The 17,030-nt window shown below is 50.8% G+C and overlaps 2 protein-coding genes across 2 annotated transcripts; one reads left to right on the top strand and one right to left on the bottom strand.

The window, feature by feature from the left end:
• Positions 1–50: 50 nt before the first annotated feature.
• Spx (Spliceosomal protein on the X) lies at positions 51–1,825 on the bottom strand. The gene is made up of 3 exons (NM_078503.5): positions 1,703–1,825; positions 1,545–1,628; positions 51–1,486 (listed from the first exon to the last, which is right to left on the bottom strand). The coding sequence occupies exons 1-3, from the start codon at positions 1,734–1,736 to the stop codon at positions 561–563; spliced, it is 1,044 nt and encodes a 347-aa protein (NP_511058.1). The 5' UTR covers positions 1,737–1,825; the 3' UTR covers positions 51–560.
• A 334-nt stretch (positions 1,826–2,159) lies between these two features.
• Positions 2,160–16,902, top strand: Rbcn-3A (Rabconnectin-3A). The gene is made up of 15 exons (NM_132074.3): positions 2,160–2,385; positions 4,802–5,019; positions 5,084–5,232; positions 5,656–12,633; positions 12,695–13,774; positions 13,833–14,057; positions 14,137–14,493; positions 14,552–14,816; positions 14,875–14,962; positions 15,024–15,293; positions 15,363–15,432; positions 15,506–15,580; positions 15,641–15,774; positions 15,836–15,919; positions 15,983–16,902. The coding sequence occupies exons 1-15, from the start codon at positions 2,299–2,301 to the stop codon at positions 16,181–16,183; spliced, it is 10,281 nt and encodes a 3,426-aa protein (NP_572302.2). The 5' UTR covers positions 2,160–2,298; the 3' UTR covers positions 16,184–16,902.
• Positions 16,903–17,030: the final 128 nt, after the last annotated feature.

Below are 17,030 nucleotides of genomic sequence, written 5' to 3'. Positions count from 1 at the left end.
AAAAAGCGGGACGGCATCATTTTGGGAATGCTAAAAAAGAATCCTAGTTTCATTTCAATAAATGGAAAATCATTCCTCAGTTTATTTTGAACTACAAGCTAGTTTCTATACATAACTTCAAAGGATTGGACATTAAATTAGAGGGAGCCCTTTAAAAATACTTAGTTAAATTACAAAAAAAAATTATCGCTTTCTTCGTATGTTCCATTCAAATTAAACTTACAGACTTGTTAATGTAAACGTTTTATGTTTATTGAAAATAGTTCCGTTTAAAAAAAAATCAAGAATCGAGAGTCAATTTATATCAAATCATTTCGTTCATTTCAAAATTCTATTCAAAGTTATTTAATTTCGTCTTGTAAGAATTCGAAGATTGTATTGCGACTACTAAATGGAAATACAATGATGATCTAAATGTCTCCCAGTGGTTTCCCGGTTGTTAAATGCATATTAGAAAGAAGAATGGAAATCTTAACATATCCCAGAGCAGGCTTCATTGATGAATCCTATTGATGTTTATTTCTCGTCTCGTCCAAATTGGTATACACTACACGCTAGACTTAGTACTGGTAGCCGTCGGGTTGATAGGGCCGTGCGTAGGGCGTGGGTGGGAAGGGCACGGGCGGCGGACGCCAGTTGGTGGGCGGTGGTCTGGGCGGAGGAGCAGGCATGCCGGGCGGTGCCCATGCATTTGGTTGCATCATGCGAGGCGGCGGCGGAATGCCCATTGCTGGCGGCAGCGGCGGCTGTCCGCCGGTCATCGGTGGCAACGGAGGCGGCGGTATCGTAGCTGGGAACGGTGCAGGCTGGGGAACGGGCGGCGGCGGTGCTAGCATGCCCATATTGTTATTCGAAACGGGCACCACCGGCGGCGGCGGCGCCATCATGGGTGGCGGCATCATCTGGCCCGGCATCTGGGCCGGGATCTGGCCCGGCATCTGGGGCATCATGGTTTGCACCGGTGCATCGGCGAACAATTGATGCGGCCGGTCTGCATGGGTCGATGGATTCTGGGCGGCCAACAGGCGCTCCGCAGCCGAACCGTGACGCTCGCCCTTGTGATCCTTCTTGAAGGCATAGGACACGGAAATGGGACGGTTGCACAGGTACTGGCCGTTCATGGCGTCCATGGCCGCATCGCTGGCCTCGAAGCTGGCAAAGTTGATGAACGCAAAGCTCTTAGACTTGCCCGTCTCTGGGTCTCGCATGATCTTCGGCGTCTGCAGTATAACGCCGAAGGCGGAGAACGTATCGTACAGCAGCTTCTCGTCCACTTCCACGTCTAGGTTGCCAATGAAGATGTTGGCGCCGACGTCCAGGTTCTTCTGATGCGCCGACGCCTTGTTCACGCGAATGGGCTTGCCGTAAAGCTTGATCATGTTCATGATCTTTATTCCATAGTCGGCGTCTTCCTCGCTGAGGAACTCGACGAATCCATAGCCCTGGTGCATTTGGGTGACACGATCCTTGGGCATGTGTACGTTCACTGCAAGCATGACGATTAGGGAGCTGCTAGGCACTATACATGTGTGTCCGGGACTTACCCACTGGTCCTGCCTGGACAAACAGCTCCCAAAGCAGCGTTTCCGACACCTTGTCGTCAAGACCGCCGGCATAGATGGTGGCATCTGTGGAAGGAACGGAAAAGGCGGGTTAAAGCGTCTCCCAAGTGGTGCAAATGTGGAGTGGAGGTCAAACCCACCTTGGTTGCGTTCAGCAATTGGACCTGCCGCCATTTCGGAGCTATTTTTATAAACAAAACCAAAAACTAATTTTCGGCGTTTTCAACATGCAAAAATGCTCGCAACACAACCCTGAATATCGAAACAGCCTATCGATACCATGAATCGATATATATTCCACGATTTCGTTTTTATTGGCAATCGAAATTGATATCGAAATCGAATCAAATCGAACGGATATTAGAAAAAATACTAAATATAGACGAAGCAGAATAATTAAATATAATTTCAATAGGTTAAAATATTCACCTCTATTTTTTGAAAATAAAATGAAATATTTTAATAATAATATTTTAATTAAATGATAAACAGTTTTTCGGTTAATTGGAGTAACCGTATTTAAATTACTCAGGCGATATTTCGCCTCCCATGCCGTGCCATCCCTAATATCGATAGTTCGATTGGCCGCGCTGGCCAAGAACCCAACTCTAATTTTTATGTAATGTCACTTTGTTGTCGTTTGTTACAAGAAGCAAGGAAAATTCGTGCTAGAAACCAAAGAACCAAGACCCCAATATCCGTGCGCTGTGATGTGATAATCAACTGTGTGTAAATTATGAATTGTCATCAGATTTTGAGCGGCGCTTGCAATGCAGGCGACCGGTGCTTCGCCATTGGCTCCGTGGAAGGAATACCATTTACAGTAAGCACAGAGCCATCCCAATCCGAATCCGGATCGAATTGGGTGAAAATCGGTGGCGGAATGTGCACCATTATCGGCCCAACCAGCCGGACACGCCCCCCAACCCCCCCACGCACACTTGGTTCAAAAGGTTGAACCGTTTCCAATTGGAAACGGGGCATCATCATCACCATCGTCGTCATTCCAACAAGAACCGATCGGAGCACGTCTTTAATGTTTTTATTTACATATTTGCGTGTGTGTGGTGTGCGTGTGTGCGGTGTGTGTGAATGTGTGTTGAATTTTATATCGTTTTTTTTTGCCACACTTGGTGGTCAATTAAAAAATCAAATGCAAATGATGAGATAGAGAACTTTTCGTGTTTGCTGGCTGGCGCTGTGCAAAAATTCGATAACAACAAAGTGTGCAGCTCGAGTGTGTGTGTGTGTATGTTGTGTGGCACAACAAATACAACACAATGTTTGTTTTCACCTGCATTTACATACCTGGCCAGCAATTAATTACATTTTTATTTTTTTAAGGTCAAGTGCTGGCAGTAAACAAGCCGCACGCACACACACACACACACATGCGCCAGTTGCAGTGAGAGTGTGTGCTTGAAAGTATATACGCATGTATATATATATAAGTGCGAGTATGTGTGTGTGTATACCCTTCGATTGGTCAGGTGGCCTTTGATGCCCTAATTTCGCAGCTTGCAGGCTGCCCACCTTCCCCTTCCCACGAACCCTTTCTCTATGGCAGCACCCCCCGCCCCGCAACCCCTTTCGCCAACCCACGTCAATGGCAAATTGGAATTATAAACGGCCATAATAAAAAAACGTGAGCACGCATTTATAATGTGCCTTATTCGATCCCTATACTATATACTACCAAATACTCTTAGCAATCTGGCCATTTTCGTGTCTAAAACCTTTAACGGTAACAGGAAAAAGTTGAAGAGCTCACTATAAACTTCGCTATGTCAACTTCGAGTTTATAAACATTACACCCATTGAGACATGTGTACTATATGTTTACTCAGAATGTTTATCCGATGTAGAGAACAAGGTCTGTGTTTTCCTGCAAAAACCCAAGGAAGCATAATTAACTACTGTGCACATTTTGCCATTCTAATGAGAGGCCCCACGGGGCGTATGTGTACATTATATATATATTCTATATTCTACTATATTCTATTCTGTAATCAGCACCGCCGTTGACACAGTCCCCCGTTCACAGACCGACCACCAACCACCCAACACCCACCCACTGCCCACCGCCTTGCGCCATATCATTTGCCATCATTTCAATTTGTTTAATTTCGAGTGTTTGCATATGTGTGGATGTATGTGTGTATGCATATATTTATTTAGTATATGATCGGCACGAACACACTCCCCTGGCGCCACCTAGCGTTTGGAAGGGGAAACCAAAAATAATAAACTCATTAAAACCGCATTTAAAGTCAAATTTTAATAGTATAGCAATACTACAATAGGATACCGTAAAAAAATCACTGTTTATTTTCAGCAGGTAACAAAGTTTTATATAAAGTAATCTTATCCGCGGGAACACTAATGGGTTGGTAAGCGAAAAGTTCGGAAAACCCTCCATTGAAAAGTATCATCGGTGTGTTTACTTAATGGGTAATATTCTCAGTTAAACGCATAAACCCATCATAAGCTGACATTTAAAGCAATGGGAAAACCGGAAAGCAAAAAGCTAAATATAAACACGACAGAAAAGCAGAGTAGTTGAACCTTTTTATGTCAAAAAGTTAGCAGGTGTGTAGTGTGTAGTGACGAAGTTGTTAATACCCTTGTTTTTATGAAATGATGTTTTTATTCATTAACTAGCTAAATAAGGCTCACATTCCAATATCGCGATAAGCCATTGCAAACAGATTCTCTGTTGATATTCCCCATTTATCGCTATTGTAACTAAACGGGGTATCTGTAATCTCCCGCATCAATGAGCCAATTATAAAGATAAAGCCTGCTGACTCAACCCTTTACACCCGCACTAATGATCCTTTGCCACAGATCGTCATGCGGTAATGTTTTAGAGATAATTAACATGAATAGTGTTTCCACTATAAATAGTGTACCCCCTCCCTAGCCCACTCGAACAGGGTATTCAAATTTCTGGCCACGATAATGAGCATATCAGCGACAGCTCAACAAATAAATCAAACACACTTTAGCTAACCAGGTAACCAAACATGATGTGGCAAGAGCCTTGTCATCAGCCAGCCTGATAAGCCAGTTAACTGGACAGTTGGGGTATTGTTATCGATATAAAGCTATATACCCACCCGCCCTATATACACATAGCCACTCAAAAACAAATAACTGAGAAAACACATACCGATCGTATAACGCTTAGATTAACTGCAGTACTCACAAAATCCCCATTTCGCCCCTCCTATTATCAGGCCTACGCCGCCGGCTGCAATGTGGTCATCCTGGCAAGCACTTTCGAGCGCGTCCAGATCATTCCGGGCGCCAACCATGGCTATGTCAAGATATCCGCCCTGGACTGCAGCACCGATACCGGAAAAATAGCAGCAGCCTATGAGAATAAGATATGCATTTTTGAGCCCACGCCGGTGATTGAGTCGAGCAAACACAATACCCACTTTCTGGATTACAGGTAAGCTAGCGATGGTATTAAGAAGCCCAAAGACATACTAACTTATTTTTTCATACCCCCATAGATGGGTGCAAACGGGCTCCTTCACCAGCCACTCGAACGTGGTGACCCTGTCCTGGAATCTGGAGGGCACCCGCCTCCTCACTGGCGGCACCAACATCCAGCTGTGGAAGAGCAAGTCGCCCACTCACCAGCAGGAGGAGGAGCACACGGGTAAGCCAATAGCTGCCCAACACCCCATTTCTATGTGTCTCTGTGTGGCCACCTATCGATTTGCGTGGGCGGAGATGAATCACAAATGCAAATTACTTGCAATGGGTTTTTGTTTTTTACGTTTTGTGATGTCGTCAGTGGGGTGTTTCCGTTTTCCATTTTCCTATTTTATGGAGCTATTATAAACAATTGCAAGGTTGTAGTTCTCATCTTTCGTACTGTATTTTGTCTAATAACTCCATACGTTTGTTTGGCTTTGTAATTAAGAGCGATATGCTCGGTTTCTTGTTTAGTCTGGTTTCCATTTCTGGTTCCATTTATAATTATTTATTTGATATTAGAGCACTGTGAATGAAAAAGTTTTCATTGACGATATTCCTTTGTCAATGACTTGATACTAATCAGTATCACCTTTTCAAATAGGTGTCAAGTTCGAGATTGGCGAGAGCAAGGAGCCCAAGCAGACGAGCAACGCCCAATCGGAGGATGTGTCCACGTGGGAGAACATTTGGAGTTGCCAAACGGCCATACCCATTTACCACATGGCATTTAGTCCGGATGGAACGCTCTTTGCCACCTGCGGACGCAACGATCGGCTGGTAAAGATCTGGTATGAGAACAAACAGGTTCTATTCCCGGCCAAGGGTTCCTCCAATGCCGGACCCACGCCATCATGTCGCCACGGAGTGGACGATGGTACCACCTCAAGTTCTGGCGGTGAGCTAAACTTCACCTACGTGTACATCGCCCATCCGCGAGCCGTGTCCAATATTGTGTGGCGCAAGACGAGCAAGTATATGCCCAAGGGTTCGGTTGCCAATATGCTGGTCACGTCCTGTCTGGACAACATATGTCGCATCTGGATCGAGACGGTGCTGCCGGATGACGGAATGGTGAACATGACCCAGTTCGATCCGATGGCATCGCAGAACCCCAAGTTCCGTACGCATCGGCACAAGCATCGGTTCATGCAGAGGCTGAAGCACATGAAGACCTGCTTCCATATCCGTCGGCACATGAAGGCCGGAGCGAGTGCCGTGCCGGGTGCAGCCAGTGCAGGCGCTGCCAGTGGCGGTGGAACCGCCGGAGCAATGGGCGGCATGGGTAGCTCCCCGGCTAGCTATACAAACTACCTGGGACCAATACCCTCGCTACCATCCTCGTGCAGCGTCCACGATTTTCACTCTTACGGATTCCAGGGATCGGGCGTTACACCCGGTATGCACTTCCACCTGGCCGCGTCGATAAACGCGGAAACGGACATCCCGCTGGTGCCATCGATGCAGACCAGCGATCCGGCCAATCAGAATGTCTTTATCCTGCACTGGCTGAACAACAAGGAGATGCATTTCACGCTGCAGGCGGAGGCTATACTCCAGGAGCTCACCAAGAAGGTGATCGACGAGGAAAACGGTCATGGGAATGCCTCCAGCGGCGGCGTCGATCTACCGGACGATGCCCACGGTTCCCATTCGCAGGCACATGCGCACAAGAAGTACCTGCGCTCATCCAAATCGGTGTCCGTGGACGATAGCGGCGAGGAGTTTAGCCGGTATTCGCAGCACACGGCGGGCACGGGAATGGGTGGCGGAGGTGGCGGCGCCGGGCTGCATCTGAACTCCATGTCCAATACGACGTCACAGAACTCGCTCAACAATGAGCCGGCCCATCCGATTACGCAGCTAGTGGATTCGTTGGACAATAAGATCGAGTGTTTGTTGCGCGACTGGCACCAGAGCCCGGATCTGCTCTTCGCCATTCATCCGGTGGACGGGAGCTACCTGATCTGGGTGATCGAGTGGCTGGATGACTACTATCCGGGCTCGTTCAGGCAGGCGCAGGTCTCCTTCTCCACTCGGATTCCTTCGGCCTTCCCTCTGGGCGACGCCATGTCCATGTCCACCACGGTCAGCCTCTTCAACACGGGCACGCATCCGCTGGCCTTCCGCGACATAGCGAACAATGTGCGCAGCAAGGATGAGTTTCACAAGGGACACGCGGATGATTCCTCCCTGAAGAGTGACCAGCATTCGGGGCAGACCTTCGAGAGGCACGACGAAGAGCAGGAGGATGCTGCCGATGACGATGGAGATGGAGATCGCGAAGGCGACGCAGATCAAGATGAGGGTGGTGGCGATCGCAGTGCTGCGGCTAGTGGAGGCGGAGCAGCCGAGCACAGCAGTAGCTCGCAAGATTCGGCTGCAACTGGAGCCAGTGCATTGCCCCTGAACGTTTCTCCCTCGGTTTCCATGGTGACCAAGCACTCAAATGGAACCCTTAACCTTTGGCAGCTGACGTTTGCCTTCAAGACGAAGTTTACCCAAGTATTAAGCATTGGCCACGTAAGTCGTGCCTCCGGCCATCGGTTCCGGGTGAACGACATCACCTGCCACCCGGTGTTACCGCTGCTCGTCTCCACCTCGCACCACAACCTGCCCGATTCGGAGGCCAAGTCACCAATGTCACTGTTTGAGCAACCCCTGAGTGGTGGACTTCCCTCGGGCGGCGGGACTGGAGCCGGTCCCTCTGTTGGTTCCAATGGAGACAAAGATGTATTTACGCCCACGGGCTTTTGTTCGGAGTTAATCCTCTGGCGTGTGGACTCCGTGGGACCGCTGTGCCATTCGGGCGGTGTCAGCGAGCTGGCGAGGATTAACTCGCCGGAGATCTCGGCCTTCAGCAATGTAGCCTGGATTCCCACCCTCCTGCCGAGCACCACACTGGGCAGCTACAGTAACTCCCCGTCCGCCTGCTTCGTGGCCAGCGATGGCGAAAATCTGCGCGTCTATCAGGCAGTGATCGATGCCCGCACCCTGCTGGCGGAGATCTCCTGCTCGGAGAACCTAAACACGCTGCACAAATCGCATTCGCTGTCGTCGATGATCTCGAATGCTTCGTCTACGATGCGGGCCCAGCGATCGGCGCTGCACGACAAGCTCAAGGTTGTGTCGCAACAGTCGACGGCGAGACCCGGTTGCATCTTGCAGCTGGACGCCATCTCGGATGCCAAGCACGACTGGCAAAATACGCAGTTCCTGCACGTGTTCCAGGCGCAGTTGATAACGGGTGGCCAGAGGACGCCCCAGGCGGATCCCCATGATTTGGAGGAGCCACGTCTGAACGCTCTGCTCGAGTCGGACATGGATGCCATCGTCGATTTGCAGCGGAATGCGGACTTCGAGGAGCCCTTCTACATTGTGAACATCGAGAAAACCCTGCGCGGCAGCACCATACACATGTGGCGCATAGTCATCAGCTCGAAGCAGCAGAGCTCGTTCCTTTCCGAGACGGCCATGTATGTGCCGGATAGTAATCTTACCCAGGAGCCAGATGAGGATGGCGCCGGTGGTAATCCTAATCCCAGGCGAATGTCGCAGGGAGCGGAAACACTGACGGGAGCCGAGCACTTTGGTCCCCAAGTGGAGGCGCCTCACATTTCGATTACCACCAAGAAGGTGTGCACTCAAGAGCTGCCACTGCCCGAGGGCGTGGACGTCATCCATGCCTCTCCGGCCGCCGGTCATCTGAGCAGCTCCAGCATTTACCCAGCCTGCTTTGCGCCGTACATCATTGTGACCGCCTGCTCGGATTCCATTTCGCGTTTCTGGAAGTGCGAGCCCATCGGTGATGAGGATGATCCGAATCCGGAAGGCGATGCCTATCACTGGAGCGAGTGGAAGATGTTTAGTCGCATTCAGCATTCGGCCATCGAGATTCCGGGCCAGCCGCTGAACATCAGTGCCGCCTATTCCGGCCGGATAGCCTGTGCCTACAAGTACGGCAAGAGTTTTACCCGACCCAATAAGGGACCCGATCCGGATTCGCGTTACGTTAACCTCTGCGTGGCCATCTACGAGTGCGAGAGCTCCGGCGGCAGTGAGTGGGTGCTGGAAGACACCATTCACCTGAAGAATGTCCATTTGCCGCGAATCAATATTGGTCATGGCATCGATCTGAGTTACCTGCACGACAGTCGCCTGCTGGCGAAGAAGCAACGGCTGAACCAGGTCCTGCACACCTTCGCACACGATCCGGAAAGCAGATCGCCGCGGAGTGGCGAGACCACACCCGAGTTGGCCGTCAATAGGCAACCGTCGGCCGCTGCATCCGGATTGCTAACCGTGCCCAGCTTCAGTACGCTGCAATCTCTTCGCAAGAGCATAGCCGAAAATGGGAACACCTGTCCGCTGACCCAGAAGCATTTGGTCCAACTGGACTGGGTGAGCAAGGAGGATGGTTCACACATCCTTACCGTTGCGGTGGGCAGCAAGATTCTGCTGTACACCCCAGTGAGCTCGGACATTGCCCAGGCGAACATCAAGGCGATGAAGGAGTCGCGTTCAGTGAATCGTCCCATCCTGCGAAAGGCTAGTTCGCTGGCGCAGCCCAATTTTGTAGACGAGATCCGTTGGATGAAGTTGCGGCAGATAGACCTCCAGACCGCCGATGGTCTGCCGCCGCTGCCCATGCAGATCTCTTGGGTGCGCGATGGCATTCTAGTGGTGGCCATGGACTCCGAGATGCACGTTTACTCACAGTGGAAGCCCCATTATTCCTCGCACTTTGCCGCTGCAGCGGCTGCTGCTGGCGAAGATGTACCGGATACTCGTAACCTGAGGGACGAAGATCTGCGTTCGCTGGCCAACGAGTCCACGCAGCTGCGCCTCAAGAACGTGGCGTCCATGCCGCTAATCAGCAAGGTGAGCACGGCCAATCTGCAGCTGCTGTCGCACGACAAGAAGCGTCGTCTGGGCAACACCAGCATGGCCAATATGAACGGAGCCGGCGGTGCAGGAGGAACTGGAACGTATGGCGGTGGCGCTGATGACGGCGGCAACGATGACTACATGACGGACTTCGGTCTGTTCCAGGCCTCTCGCATCGCATGTCCAGTGTTGCCGCAATACCATCCCAAGCAGCTGATGGAGCTGCTTAACTGTGGCAAGATCCGTTGGGTGAAGGCCATCCTGGCGCATCTGGTGCGCTGCATGAGTGGCAATAGTTCGAGTACAGTGAACCAGGACGATGATGGCTATGCCAGACAGCGCAGCTGGTCGAGATCTCGTACCCTGAGCATTAGCTACACAGCGGATCAGAACATCCAGGCGGAGCATCGCGGCAGCACCACCCAAATTCCCGAGGAGCTGATGCTGGACTACGCAGAGATCAATTCGATTCCGCCATTACCCTTGTGGGTGCTCCTCAATGCGGATCGTGAGACGCCGGGTCAGAGCAACAACTATGCTGAGGGCGACAAGGACTACGACGAGCTCTTTGACATGCACAACTCGGAGGACAACCTGGATGAGCTGCTCAGCGAGGGTGATGAGAAGAAGCGCCAGGAGCGCCGTCTCTCTCTGCCCGAGAAGCACTCCATTTCGCACTTTGGTCCGCGGCAGGGACAGCTTCTTTCGCGCCTGCTGACCCACACCCATTTGCCGGGACTCTCCTCGCTGGACCAGATGCATCTGCTGGCTCTGGCCGATACGGTGGCCACGTGCAATACGGACTTTTCCGACAAGTTTGCCGCCGATCAGGGCAAGTCGGGCGGAATGGCCGGCGGAGCTGGATCGGGAGCCGTTAAGGACGGTAGCACCAGTACTGATTCCCTAGATGATTGCGGTCTACGCTTTCTGCTGGCCATGAAGCACTTCACCTACCTGCTGCGATGCCTGCCGCTCCAGCAGAGGGCGCAGTTCCAGCGCCAGGGCGTGGGCACCTCCAACATCGTGTGGGCCTTCCACTCGGAGAGCGAGGAGGAGCTGCTTAACCTCATTCCTAGCTACACCAAAGGCGATCTCCGCTGGGCAACGCTGCGGGATCTGGGCGTCGGCTACTGGCTGAAGAACATTAACACGCTGAGGAGATGCGTCGAGAAGCTGGCCAAGTGCGCCTACCAGCAGAAGCAGGAGCCACTGGACGCGGCCATCTATTACCTGGCCATGAAGAAGAAGTCCCTGGTCTGGGGTCTGTTCCGTTCACGTCGGGACGAGAAGATGACCGCCTTCTTTGGCAACAATTTTGCCGAGGATCGCTGGCGCAAGGCGGCATTGAAGAATGCCTTTGTGCTATTGGGCAAGCAGAGATTCGAGCACGCGGTGGCCTTCTTCCTGCTGGCCAATAGCCTCAACGACGCCATTGAAGTGTGCATGAACAAGCTGGAGGACTTCCAACTGGCCCTGATCATAGCTCGACTCTATGAGGGCGACGGCGAGGGCTGCTACTACCACCACTTGCTGCACGAGCACATTTTGGGCACGGATGCGGCAACTGGGCGCTGTGATCTCAGTCGCGCGCATCCCGATCCCTTCTTGCGCTCGATGACCTACTGGACGATCAAGAAGTATCAGGAAAGCTTGAACACCCTGCTCCTGAACAACGTGGGCAGCCTGCACAGCAGCTACAGGGAGGAGGATCTACTGCGTCCCGAACAACAGGCCACAAATCCCAATGTCTTTAACTTTTACATCTATTTGCGCACCCATCCGCTGCTCATCCGGCAGAACATCGCTTTGTCGGCGCAGGAGAAGCGCATTGCGCATGTGGTCTTGTCCGGTTTCAATTATGCCGGCGATGCTGCTCCCAGTGCCGTGGCCTGTGACAAACAGTTGCAACTGGAGGATTCAATAACGCCCATTGAACGGCAATTGTACTTCACCACCGCCCATGGGCACTTCAAGAGCGGGTGCCCGGCGCTGGCGCTCGAGGTGCTCAACAAGCTGCCCCAGAAGATCAGCGACGATTCTGGTGGCAGTGTGGCCGGCAGCCAGGCGCAGGAGCGTGCCCAGCAGAACAAGGAGGAGCTGATCAACACGGGCATTATGGACCAGTGGGGAGCAACTCCTGCCGCTGCGTCAAACACTGCGGATGCCTTCGACTGGGGCGCACCCGTGTCCAGCGAGCCGGAAGCCAAGTTTGAAATAAAATGGGATGATGAGGACGAGGAAGAAGACCCAGATTTGGAGCCAGACGAACCGGAGCTAGCCACGCCACAGCCGCAGGCCCCAATTCTTGGCAGAGGCAAATCGAATGGCAACGACACAAAGATGGACATCATGGCGCAGCAGCTTAAGTTCGTCGCCTGTCTGAAGATTCTTATGGAGGAGTTGTCTACGCTGGCCACCGGTTTTGAGGTGGATGGCGGCCAGTTGCGCTATCAGCTGTACATGTGGCTGGAGCGGGAGGTGGAGGCACTTAAGCAGCTGTGCAACTACTGCAGTCAAGCGGAGCAGTCGAGTCACGAATCTGGTGATGCTGATGCGGAGGCCAGGGACAAGGAGATGAACGCCAGCATCTATCCCAGCACCGAGCGACCTACGCTTCACGAGATCCTCATGCAGGACAAGCAAGACTTTGAGGCCAAGGTGATGCGGGCGGCCAAACGCAAGCGATGGCTCAAGGGTATGATCATCTTCGATACATTCTTGTGTACGTAACTAATGGATTGCCTTCTTTTTTTTAGCAAATGAAACCCTACTCCGCACACTGCTGAGTTATTGTTCCCTACACGGCGCCAGTGGTGGTGGCCTGGCATCCGTGCGCATGGAGCTGGTACTGCTCCTGCAGGAGCTCCAACAGGAGAAGACCCAACAGCAGCTTCTGAGTCCGCTACCCTTCCCAACCACTTTGCCTCTGCTAAGCGCCTGTGTGGCGGGCAACAAGACGGTGATCGCCGATCCCATCAAGTACCTGCAGTCCCAGACGGTGGACATGCTGCAGAGCATCATTAAGGTGCTGCCCTTCCCAGGAATCGAGCCCAGTGCTTTGAGCGAGATCTTTGTTTTGCGGGATCTTGCCGTGGCGCTGTCATCCTGCATTTACCAGTCGCTCTGCGATTCCGAGAGCTTTGTGGTAAACAACTCGGCCTTCAACGGTTACCCCAGTCCGGGAATGGAGAACATAGCTAAGATAAACTCATCGTTCGAGTGCAGCTATTTGGTGGGCAGCCGGAATGCCTATGGCCGCAGGCGCAAGTACTCTACGGATGAGCCAGCAGGCGTGTGCACCACGCCTTCCAAGTGGCCGGGTGTAACCAATCTCCGTGCGCTTTTGGCGCGGGAAAAGGATGAGGATGTGCCTAAGCTAAATGTGCTGCTGCTGGAGTCCTTTGTTTCCACCTATATGGCGCTCTTCATTTACTCGCTATCCACCTGCGATAGTCGTTTGTTGTACCGCCTGAGTGGCCAGAGTTTCAACAACGAGACCTGGTCCACTCTTTTCGGCGGCGGCATGAAGAAGTTGCTTATAAAGCCCGCTGCTGCACCGCCTCCCACCCAAATGGTGACCGGAGGAGCAGGAGCTGGCGGAGCAAGTGGTGGTACTGGTTCCACATCCGAAGAGCCGACCGATGAGAATAGCGTTTGGAACACGGTTACTTCCATTACAAAGCAACGCATGAAACTGAACATGAAAATTCTAGGCAGCTTTAGCCAGAACAGCACTTCAAGCAACATGAAAGAGGACAAGCCGACATACCGGGAGCAGTTTATGCCACCGGAGACGTCCATGCTATCTTACTTCCTTACCAAACCGCCCACAACCGGTAGGTTTTTAATTCTCCAAGTAATAACACACTTAGTAAGATGGTAAATCTCTTACAGAATGCGATGACTACGATACGGACGACTCGCACGAGTCGGACAACGAGGAGGAGGAGGAGGACGACGATGATGTGAATGTGAGTCGATCGCAGCTGAAGGCCAAGGATAACACGGAGCACACTAATCCCACGTCGTACTCGTGGAGTATCCTGCGCCTGGCGCTCATCAAGATCAGCACGCACAAGATCCAGGAGCTGGTCAAGGTGGCCGGCATCGAACTGCAGGGTAGTTGTAACATTTCATCCATCCACTCGCCAACATCCACTAAATGCTCCTCTCTATATTGTCTCCCCGCTTCGTGCAGATTTGCCTGTGATCAGTCCACTCTCCCACGAGGTGCTGAGGACCCTCAATCGCTGGCAGGACTTTGCCCTGAGTGACCTCATAGCTCGTGGGCCACCGTCCCGTAATTATATACCAGGCTGCTATGCGGAGAGCGGCATCAACGGATTGGCCATCCACAAGTACCGCTCGCTCCTGAATAAGGACAACACACCATTCGTTTCCGGTTCATCGGCTGGACCCATAAGGCGACTGTGGAACTATTTGGTGCGCCAGGAGCCTGCCCAGGAGGTCTTCATCAAGAGCATCTTTGTCAAGAACATGGAGCCCAGCACGCGAGGATCGCACCACACCAACAACGACAACGAGACGGATGAGGGTGAGTCTTTAGGCAGTCACATTGTGTGATTCGTTTTCATTTTTCATTTTCTGTGCAGGTCAATCTCATTCGACCAACGAGAATACCGACCACATCCGCATCATTCACAAGGACCACGAGTCCATATTGTCCTTCTGTTTGAAGAACAACAGCTCCTCAATGATTGCCTTTGCGAATCCGCGTGAGATCCAGGAGTTCGACATCTCACTGCTGCTGGAGTCGCCGAATTGGTACGAGGATGAGTGCGACTACGACATGATGAACTTGTCCAAGGACGCGGACACCAACAGCTCGTCCTTCCTGATCATTCAAACGCAAGAGCAGTAAGTGAAGGCAAAGAAATTCCAGTATGTTGAATGTAACAATCGTCTTTATGTACAGAAACCAATTTGGAAGCAATAGCAATGCCTACAGCGAGTCCAATGCTAGCACACAAAGTGCTTCGCAATCGGGACGCGGCACATCCATGGTGGGTAATCCTGGAAAGCATTTTATGATTAAATATAACGAGGCCTTTAAACCGAAAACAGGTGCTGCGCCACAAGGTGGACAATGTGAAGCGCATGAGCGCCCATCCGCTGATGCCGCTGTATCTTACTGGAGGTCAGGACGGATCCGTGCAGATCTGGGAGTGGGGTCACCAGCAGCCTGTCTGCTCGCCCCGGACTTCGGGAACCTTTGCCAAGGTGACGCGCTGCCGCTTCTCCGAGCAGGGCAATAAGTTCGGCATCGGCGATGGCGACGGAAAGCTCAGTCTCTGGCAGGCGGGCATCGCCTCGCAGAATAATCGTTCGTTTATAGTGAGTTGGCACATGATCTGGCTCCATTCGTGACCCACATCCTAATCCATGCAATCCCTAACTTTGCAGAGCTACCAGTGCCACAACAAGGCGTTGTCCGATTTCGTGTTCCTCGGCTCGTGCAGTCTCCTGGCTAGCGGTGAGTTGTGATGTGGTAACACACCGTCTGTTCTCAAAAGAGTCCTTGTTACATTGCATCTCTTTTTTTTTAGCTGGTCAAAGTTCCGAGAACAAGAACATCAACATCTGGGACACATTGCTTCCCCACAAAAAGTCCTGTGTATCGGGTAAGATTGCCATTGATCAAGGTCATGAAGTTTTCGACGTCTAAGAGATTCCCTTTGCAGCCTTCACCTGCCACGACCAGGGCTCGTCCTGTCTGGTGTTTGCTCCGCAGCACCAGGTGCTCATCTCGTGCGGCAAACGCGGCGATGTTTGCGTCTTCGATGTGAGACAACGTACGCTGCGTCATCGCTATCAGGTGAGTTGTTCGGTTAGATATCGGTTTAAACGGGTGATAATCATGTTTAATTCCTCGACAGGCCCATGATAGCACCATCAAGTGCATTGCTCTGGATCCGCACGAGGAGTTCTTTGTCACTGGCTCCATTGAGGGTGACATTAAGGTGAATTTCAGTGGCGTAACTGCTCGTTGAGAACGTTTTTATTAATCAGTGTTTATCTCGCAGATCTGGGACATGAATCAGTTCATGCTGATCAATACGTTCCCGCATGAGCATGCCAAGAACGGATTCTTTAAGCACACTGGCCAGGGCGTCAGCCAGGTGTACGTGGATGCCTTCGGACGGCTCTTCTCGTGCGGCTCCGATGGCTGCATGAAGGTCCGTCTGCTGGTGGAGAAAGACAACATTGTTCACTCCGTGTATTGAAAGCTGTATTCTATCCGTTACATTTCTGGCGCGGATCCAGCCGCGGATTCCGTGCCCAAACCGGTGTCCATTTGCCGCAGCCAAGTCCGTGTTTCTGCTCCCGTGCTCGTCTGTTTTTATGTGTGCCGCGGCAAAAGGGACGCCATTCGAGTGTCCTACGATATGTGTATTCTCTGTTAATCGTTGATTATTGTAACATTTTTAATTGTATTTCAATTTCCTACACACATATATATATACATATTGTATTGCTACTTTTATTTGCATAATGTATTGTTTTTTTTTTTGTGCCCGTTTCCGATTTGCTATTTAATGTTTTTCCAAACGACGAAACGAAAAACCGAAGCTTGTGTCTGACTCGATTCGCTTGATTCGTTTCATGTTCTTTGAGTATTTCCTAAACAGACTATATACTATACACTACTATACAGATACAAGATATATATATATATATACATACATATATTATATACATCTATTATATGCTTTAAATCAATTAATTATTATTATTATACGATATACAAGACATTCGACAGTATGGTAATTGATATGCTTACGAATATATATATTACGATCTATGTCTTTATGTTGAGCTTTGTGCAAAAATTTGTCTGTTGTTGAATCAATCAAGATATATGTATACCTAAAACGAAACTAAATGAATTAACTAAAAATAAATAAAGTGCAAAATGAATAAAAAAAAAACAATTATTTAAACCAAAAATCTGCTTCTTGCCTTTCTTTCTCTGTGGAATGTGAAACGGCCCAAAGTCGGACTTTTTTTCTATATCATCGCGAACAGGATGTGCTTGCCATATATGATGACATCCATTATTTGCCCACTAAT

The sequence above is a fragment of the Drosophila melanogaster genome, chromosome X, assembly GCF_000001215.4.
Source record: "Drosophila melanogaster chromosome X".
NCBI classification, from domain to species: domain Eukaryota; kingdom Metazoa; phylum Arthropoda; class Insecta; order Diptera; family Drosophilidae; genus Drosophila; species Drosophila melanogaster.
This window is presented reverse-complemented; position numbering and strand designations above follow the sequence as displayed.